Here is a 9,340-nt window from a genome sequence, read left to right on the forward strand (position 1 = left end):
AGAGGCTGGTGGCGTGGGGGGGGGGGGGGGGGTCCAGAAACCAAGAACCATTTTGCAACCATTAGAACTACTTTTAAGAACCATCCAGAAAATTGTGAGCAATCATGATGAGTGGCTGTGGAGCAAAATTGTTTGCAAGAGGTAGTTTGCAACTGAACTTGCATTTGCTTCTGAATGCATGGGGTATGAGTGACAATTAATTCAATCATCCCATCAGTATTTATTGAGCCCTTACTGTGCACGGTGCAGGAATAGGATACACAAAGATAAAGTTTAAAAATCCCAGTCTCCCCCAGCCTACATGGCTCAGTGGTTGAGCGTCGAACTATGAACCAGGAGGTCTCAACTGGATTCCTGGTCAGGGCACATGCCCAGGTTGTGGGCTCAATCCCCAGTGGGGGTGTGCAGGAGGCAGCCAGTCAATGGTTCTCTCGCTCCCTCTCCCTTCCTCTCTGAAATCAATAAAAAAAAATATCCCAGCCCCTCTCTTCTGTGATCTCACTAACACTCACTGTACTGAAGACATGCATGACAAATAGGCTAGAAGAGTAGAAAGCCACTCCCACTGGGAGCTTTGGGGAACTTTTCACAGGAGAGAGGGGGAAGGATTCGCTAGAAGAGAAGGGTTTCTCAGGGAGAGGTAATAGCAGGAAGGAAAACAGAGAGAACTGGAAGAGCATGGAACCTTCGTGGAAAAGCAGGAGGTGTGGAGTTTTGGCAAAATAATGGGAAATCAGACTGCAAAGGTGGGTTGGAGACCCTTGTGTGGGGCATTATATGTCATGTTAAAGAACTCGAATGTCATCCTATGGGATCAGGGGATCTACTTATGATTTGGAGGCTGGGTTGTGACATGTTCAGATCAACAATATTTATGGAGATCTTTGCCAGCAATATGGAGACTGTCCTGGAGGGAGAAGCAGATAGCAGTTAACACACAAGGGTAACAGCCAAAGAAGGAGATGATAAAGGCATGAAGTCAGGCAGCAGCACTCATATGTCTGGATTGCTTGGCAAGATGTAGAGAGCAATGCACGTATAACAAGGTAGGAGAGGCGGTAAGGACTGCATTCTGGAAACAGACCCCACTGAGGGCCTGTCGGGTGGAGATGACAGCAGAAGGCCAGGGGGGCCACTGGGCCTGGGTCTCAGGTTCACCTCAGAGTCAGAGTTGCTGTGAAGCACGCATGATGCGTTCTGTGCAGAACATAGACATCCTGACAGGAATGAAAGAGCGAGTTGGTTGTCTGACAGCATTTGCCTTGTTTCCCATTCCTGGACTACACCATTGTACGCTAGTAAGCCATATTTTAAAAATTCTTTCATTGCCTTATGAATAGCATTATTATACGATGTAGCTTGTTATGCCAAAAACTCACTGTCTGTGAGTTTGAATTATGTAACAAGTATTCAAAACACACCACAGTTTGCACAGGCATGTTTTGACATTTCTTAAATTTTTAATACCAGGAGCATCAGGAAATGTAACTGGTGGAAGCTATTGAGACACCCTGGCTCTAGTGGAGAGTAAGTCTCTTATCAGTGAAGCTTGTGGTTACCACACCACCCACCTGTATCTTTTTCTTACTATGAAGATACACATATTTTTTTACTCTGAGATACTTCCCATCTCCACCAGCCAGCCTCCAGCTCTGTATTTCTATCTAGCAACATAGTGCCTCCTCCATTCCTGCTTGCCTCTAAGCAGTCCTGCTTCAGGATGCCTTTCCTGACCACTCTCAGTTTCTTCCAGGATTGGCCTTAGCTGACCTTATCTTTTGTGAGTTTTTCGTGTCTTTATGTCCATCTTTTCAAATTGGGATACATGTTTACATCTACAATGTAACTCGTCTCTTTATGGCCTTTCTACAATTAGGAATTTCACAAGCAATTTGAAAGAGCCCCAATTCAAATTCTTACCATTTGCAACAGCGTGGGTGGAACTGGGGAGCATTATGCTAAGCAAAATAAGCCAGTCAGAGAGAGAGATAAATATCACATGATCTCACTCATATGTGGAATATAAAGAACATCATAAACCGATGAACAAAAATAGATACAGACACAAAGAAGCATCGAACAGACTGTCAAACTTCAGCAGGACAGCAGGGGAGGGCTGGGGGTGGGGGGTCTGACTAAGAGATCAACCAAGGACTTGAATGCATGCATATAAGCATAACCAGACACAAGGGGGGTGAGGGAGGCCAGGGGGAGATCAATGGGGGAAAAAGCAGACATATATACTACTATTTGTAATACTTTAAACAATAAAAAAGAGTCCCAATTCAACAGGTTCAAAGGACATTGATGCTTACAGCCTTCTTGGATCTTGAATTCCTCCCTCCCATTTGCTCTACAAACTGAGTTCAGTTCTCTCTCTAAACACAGATCTATGACCTGATTCTCCTCTTTTTTTTTTAATTTTACTTTTATTGCTTAAAGTATTACAAAGAGTATTACATATGTCTCCTTTTTTTCCCCCTTGACCTTCCCCCCGACTCCCCTCCACCCTTTATGAGGGAGATCTTTGCCAGCAATACGGAGACTGTCCTGGAGGGAGAAGCAGATAGCAGTTAACACACAAGGGTAACAGCCAAAGGAAATGATGATAAAGGCATGAAGTCACACGGCAGCACTCATATGTCTGGATTGCTTGGCAAGATGTAGAGAGCAATGCAGGTATAACAAGGTAGGAGAGGCGGTAAGGACTGCATTCTGGAAACAGACCCCACTGAGGGCCTGTCGGGTGCAGATGACAGCAGAAGACCAGGGGGGCCACTGGGCCTGGGTCTCGGGTTCACCTCAGAGTCAGAGTTGCTGTGAAGCATGCATGATGCGTTCTGTGCAGAACATAGACATCCTGACAGGAATGAAAGAGCGAGTTGGTTGTCTGACAGCATTTGCCTTGTTTCCCATTCCTGGACTACACCATTGTACGCTAGTAAGCCATATTTTAAAAATTCTTTCATTGCCTTATGAATAGCATTATTATACGATGTAGCTTGTTATGCCAAAAACTCACTGTCTGTGAGTTTGAATTATGTAACAAGTATTCAAAACACACCACAGTTTGCACAGGCATGTTTTGACATTTCTTAAATTTTTAATACCAGGAGCATCAGGAAATGTAACTGGTGGAAGCTATTGAGACACCCTGGCTCTAGTGGAGAGTAAGTCTCTTATCAGTGAAGCTTGTGGTTACCACACCACCCACCTGTATCTTTTTCTTACTATGAAGATACACATATTTTTTTACTCTGAGATACTTCCCATCTCCACCAGCCAGCCTCCAGCTCTGTATTTCTATCTAGCAACATAGTGCCTCCTCCATTCCTGCTTGCCTCTAAGCAGTCCTGCTTCAGGATGCCTTTCCTGACCACTCTCAGTTTCTTCCAGGATTGGCCTTAGCTGACCTTATCTTTTGTGAGTTTTTCGTGTCTTTATGTCCATCTTTTCAAATTGGGATACATGTTTACATCTACAATGTAACTCGTCTCTTTATGGCCTTTCTACAATTAGGAATTTCACAAGCAATTTGAAAGAGCCCCAATTCAAATTCTTACCATTTGCAACAGCGTGGGTGGAACTGGGGAGCATTATGCTAAGCAAAATAAGCCAGTCAGAGAGAGAGATAAATATCACATGATCTCACTCATATGTGGAATATAAAGAACATCATAAACCGATGAACAAAAATAGATACAGACACAAAGAAGCATCGAACAGACTGTCAAACTTCAGCAGGACAGCAGGGGAGGGCTGGGGGTGGGGGGTCTGACTAAGAGATCAACCAAGGACTTGTATGCATGCATATAAGCATAACCAGACACGAGGAGGGTGAGGGAGGCCCGGGGGAGATCAATGGGGGGAAAAGCAGACATATGTACTACTATTTGCAATACTTTAAACAATAAAAAAGAGTCCCAATTCAACAGGTTCAAAGGACATTGATGCTTACAGCCTTCTTGGATCTTGAATTCCTCCCTCCCATTTGCTCTACAAACTGAGTTCAGTTCTCTCTCTAAACACAGATCTATGACCTGATTCTCCTCTTTTTTTCCTTTTCCCCCAATTGACCCCCCTACCAGCCATTCCCACCCTGGGAAAGCCCCCACTGCCCCAGTACCTGTGTTCATTGTTTATGCTAATATGCATGCATACAAGTCCTTTGGTAGTTCTCTAATCCCCCTTCCCCTGCCATTTGTCTCTGGATCTATTCTTGTTCATCAAATTATGTTGATCATTAAATCCCACATATGAGTAAGATCATGTAATATTTATCTTTCTCTGACTGGCTTATTTTGCTTAGCATAATGCTCTCTAGTTCCATCCATGCTGTTGCAAATGGTAAGAATTCCTTTTTTACAGCAGCATAGTATTCCGTTGTGTAAATGTACCACAGTTTTCTAATCCATTCATCTGTTGATGGGCACTTAGGCTGTTTCCAAATCTTCTCTTTTAAAACGTCAGTTACTCCTCCAGGCTTGCAGAATGAGTCCAGATTCCCCATTCCGTATAGTCTTTCTTGAACCCCCAACTACTGTTCCAGTTTTATTCTCCACAACCATGTTCTACCCTACACCACTCCCTTTGGTAGGCCCTTTCATTGGTAAGTCATAACTGCCTAACTCACACCAGCTTAAACAGTAACAACCATCAAGTGACGATTTATTGACTCAGTAACTGAGGACAGATCTGGGTGGGATGGGATTGAGTGCAGCCCACACTCAGGTTCAAAAATGTTGGGGCTCCCTCTGTGTCCAACTATTGCTATTTATTGTCCTAGAGCAGTGATGGCGAACCTATGACACGCGTGTCAGAGGTGACACACAAACTCATTCTTTTGGTTGATTTTTCTTTGTTAAATGGCATTTAAATATATAAAATAAATATCAAAAATATAAGTCTTTGTTTTACTATGGTTGCAAAGATCAAAAAATTTCTATATGTGACACGGCACCAGAGTTAAGTTAGGGTTTTTCAAAATGCTGACACGCCGAGCTCAAAAGGTTCACCATCACTGTCCTAGAGAAGACAGACTTCCTCCCCCTCGGCAAGAAAAGTGGGCCTCTGGAAGCTCCAGGTTCAGAGCATTTCAGCATAGTATTTGCAGAGTAAACAGAGCTTTTCCCCTGAGCCTCCCTATGTAAAGACCCAGAGACTCTGATTAATCCAGCTTAGCATCTCACACCCAGCCTTGTCTATGAGCATGAGGTACCTGGGCCAGGATACCAGAACTGCAACCAGGCAATGAGTGTGAGAAAGCTTGCTGAACACGCAGTACCGGTTCACTACCAACAGTGGCGCCCAAATGTGGCTGCCTAGCAGACTCACTTGAATCGCTTCCTGAGAACACATACTCCCTGTCCTGTTGTAGACCCACCCGCTCAGTCTCTCCAGGCAAGGCTGATGCTTACTACTGCAGGACCACAATAATAATCAGGTGCTGCTCATTCAGGCCCCTCCATCTGAAAGGTCCCCTCATCTCCCTCTTAGCCACCTCTCCATGTCTACCCCCCTCCCTCAAGGATTGGCTCAAATCCCATCTCCTGCAGGAGTAATCTGAGAATAATAATTGCTTTCTCTGACATGGTCAAAATGACTTTAGGGAGGAAGTGAGCTGTGGGCTGGGCTCTTGAATCATGGCCAGTGTTTTGATGAGTGTGGGGGATGAAGGAAAGTGTTTTTTCATTCAAATGGAAAGTCATGAGCCAAAGCTACAAAGATATTAAGATACAATGATTATTTTTGCATTCAATGAATAAATGGCTGAAACAGAAGAGCCGTGTAGGGAAGTAGTAAAGGAAACAGACTGATAGTCTGTTTGGCAGCCAGATGGTGGAATGGCTTGAAAGCCAAAGTAAGAGGTTTTCATTTTGTCCAGGATGCCAGAGCTTCCCAATATATTGATCTCTCTCACTTGGGGCTTAGCACAGAGGGAGCCCCTAAACCAGGCTATTGTTGCCACAGGTATTCTTGCCAGTTTACTTCAGTGCTCAGTTAAAGTTCCTACATCTGCCATAATGGGGAAAGGTTGTGAAGGGCTGAACGAGGCAAAGGAGAGCCAGGGAAGAACTTTCAAGACAGAATCAACATGATGAGAGCAATGTTTTAGGAAAATCTGCTCAAAATAAATACAGCTCAAATTCCAAATGGTTGTCAGTATCCACTTAATTTCTTTACTGACATCACTTTCCTCCGACTCTAAAATTACATTAGAACTCATAGACCAATTATCTAGGAATGAGAAGATAGCTTCCCATTTTACCCCCTAAAAATGCAAGTCATTTTTTTAAAAGCAAAGTGATAGAGCATAAGAATGGGTATAAGGAGAAAAGTGAGGTTTTTTGGAATGGAATAATCATCCATTCTCAGATGGTTATTAATTTTTTCTCTATTACCCAAAAGGTAGCATAAATTAATAACCATCTGAAAATGGACGATTACTCCATTAGCATCTGCTAAGCTATTTTTTTTCCACTATAATGGCTAGCAATCAGAATTAATTGTTTTCTTCAAGCTATGGAGTCTTATGGCCCATGTACTCAGACTTTTATTGCTTTTCAAAACTGGAAAAGAACTTAGACTTATCCAGCCCAAGACAAATCCAGGATTGTTAATAACCTGCTTCCAGTTGGTTTACAAAAATAATTGATAGCACACAGTTCCTAGAGCCAGGGTAAGTCTTTTGAAGGAACTGACTTAATAGCTTGTGGAATAGCAAATAATTTACTTTTAACAGTTCCAATCTGGAAAACGCCCTGTGGATACCCACTGACATCTTTGCCAAAGGAGTATTCTTTTTCATTACTGAAATTCATAAGGTTGTGGACAATATTGCATTGCTCATGAAAGAGACTGACAAAATGGAAAATCTAAAAAACAGAACCCATTCAAAATGCGATTTGAAAAGGTGATGTCTGGAAATTCACAGCCTTCCAATAAAGGCCTGGCACCGCCCCATTGCGAACGCAGCTCAGGAAGAAGTAGAAACTGGCTTGTTTCCTCCAGTACTTTCTGCCTCTGCTTCTTCCTGGATCCGTGTGATGCTGAGAATCGATGGCATCTTCTCCCCAGCTGATGTCTAATCAGCATTCTGAAGTGAGATGGCCTTTCGTTCACAAAACTCACTTTTCTCCTTATACCCACTCTTAGAATCATAATTAGATTTTGGAGAAACCTGAGCAAAATGATTCTCATGCTTAATTAAAATAATAAACTAAAATAAATTATGTTTATCTTTTTTCTGTTAAACAAGGATTAATAAGGAAAGAATAAGAGCTATTATAACATAAATTTGCATTAAATAAATGTGTTACTACTGACAAGAACCAGCAACAGGAATCATGAAACACCTTAGAACCAAACCCTATTGTTTATAAAAATTTGATAAATGATAAAAGAAACATCAAAAATCAATGGAGAAAATAATTATTTCATAAATTATACTGAAAACATTGTTAGCTGTTTAGAAAAAGATTTTTTTAAATATATTTTATTGATTTTTTACAGAGAGGAAGGGAGAGGGATAGAGAGTTAGAAACATCGATGAGAGAGAAACATCAATCAGCTGCCTCCTGCACTCCTCCTACTGGGGATGTGCCCATAACCAAGGTACATGCCCTTAACCGGAATTAAACCTGGGAATTAAACCTGGCTCAATCCACTGAGCCAAACCAGTTAGGGCTAGAAAAAGATTTTTTTCAATTCTTAAAACATATCTACTTTCACATTGATTTAAAACTGAACAACAAAATGGTATTTATCTTCTCAGTCCCTGGGAAGGCTTACTAGGCACTAAATTGATGAAAGAGTAGTAAAAAAAATCAGCTAAAAATAAAATATTCGATACAATTATCTCTATAAAATTTTAAACTTCTCTATGTCAAACCAAAAATTAAACAAAAATTAAAAAGCAAACAAAAAGCAGTAAAAGTACTAACAAACGTAACAAAAGTTTAATATCCTAATATATAAAGAGCTCCCAGAGATCAATATAGCGAATCATAAGTTCTCTAAAAAACAGACATTAAGAGGCCACTAGGAATGCATTTACAGGGAAATACAGATCACTAATAAGCATACCAAAAAAAATGTTCTAGCATTAATGGATGTTAAAATAAAGCATATTCATTTATATATTAACAAAGATTTCTCAAAGATTAAAATAAGTTCTGATAAAGATTGGAGAGCAATCATTTTCATGCAGACCTGGCAGACATAGGAATTGTATTAAGCTTTCTGGATAGCAGTTTGGCAATATGCATCAAGAAGTAATGAAAATATTTATGTCCTTCAACCAACTATTTCCACTTTTAGGACTCTCTTTGAAGAGATTTACCAGAAAGGCAGGCAGAGTTTTATTCAAGATTTTTTATTGCAGCATTGTCCATAAACAGGAAAAAAAAATCCCTACATTTCTAACAATAGAGAGATGGTCCTTTAAATCACAGTGGAGTGTGCATTGTTCAGGCATGAAAATATTTTCAGAGCATTTGATGGCATGGTCAGAAGCATTTAATGTGCTCTCGGTTGTGTTGAAAAACTGAGCTATGAATAGAAAATATATTGTATGGAAATACTTCATAATTTTATTGGCAGTTACCACCCTAATGTGGGATGGTGGTGAATGTTATTACGTTTCCTTTTATTTTCCAATGTATCTACAATGAGCCCATTGTTACTTCATACTTACAGAAAGGTTAGCTCTCACTTTAAAAGAAGAACCTAGGTCACCCTCCTGTAAGGATGGAGGATTTTCTTTGCTTGTTTAATCAGAGAAGCCTCGTTGAGAAATACTCACCCACAACCTCCGCAATCATGAAGACGAAGCATATTCCCGAAGCAGCCCAGAGTTTCCACTTGGCGTAGACTTGCTCGTTTGCCCTGTTCTCTGTGGCCTTGGCATTACTGTGACAGTGATAGATGGCTCCGGGCTCCAGCACCTCTGGCTTCTCTCCAGAACAGTGATCTTTAGTCACGGGTTTCTGCTGGTGATCCACACTGCGCATGAGTTCGACAGAAGCAAGAAATGAACATGGTTGCCAACACCACTGCCAGCCCTACCCCTTCTCTGAACCACTGTGAGGACATTTGCTAGCTATCTAGGAAGCTGTAATTCACAGCTCCCTCTACAGGAAATATCCCGTGTAAGGAACAAGCAAGAAATGTCTCTCTGAAGTCTCAAGTACTAAAAGTTTTTCTCTTATTCAGTCAAACCCTTCTTCAGTCTCTACTACCAGTGATTAAGAGATATCAAAGGAGCAGGAGGAAGGATGCAGATACATTTCCTTCCCAATAACTTCATTTCGAAAAGATATTGGATACTGTCCCACAAATC

The 9,340-nt window shown here is 41.3% G+C and overlaps 1 protein-coding gene across 1 annotated transcript in view; it reads right to left on the reverse strand.

Moving 5' to 3' along the window:
- The window catches only part of SLC30A8 (solute carrier family 30 (zinc transporter), member 8), a 22,224-nt gene extending 13,213 nt beyond the window's left edge, over positions 1 to 9,011 (reverse strand). The window contains exon 1 of the mRNA XM_005857823.2: positions 8,804 to 9,011. Within this exon, the coding sequence (XP_005857885.1) occupies positions 8,804 to 9,011 (208 nt within the window). The remainder of the gene's footprint in view (positions 1 to 8,803) is intronic.
- Between the last annotated feature and the right edge of the window lie 329 nt (positions 9,012 to 9,340).

This window comes from Myotis brandtii, unplaced genomic scaffold (genome assembly GCF_000412655.1).
Source record: "Myotis brandtii unplaced genomic scaffold, ASM41265v1 scaffold1137, whole genome shotgun sequence".
NCBI classification, from domain to species: Eukaryota; Metazoa; Chordata; class Mammalia; order Chiroptera; family Vespertilionidae; genus Myotis; species Myotis brandtii.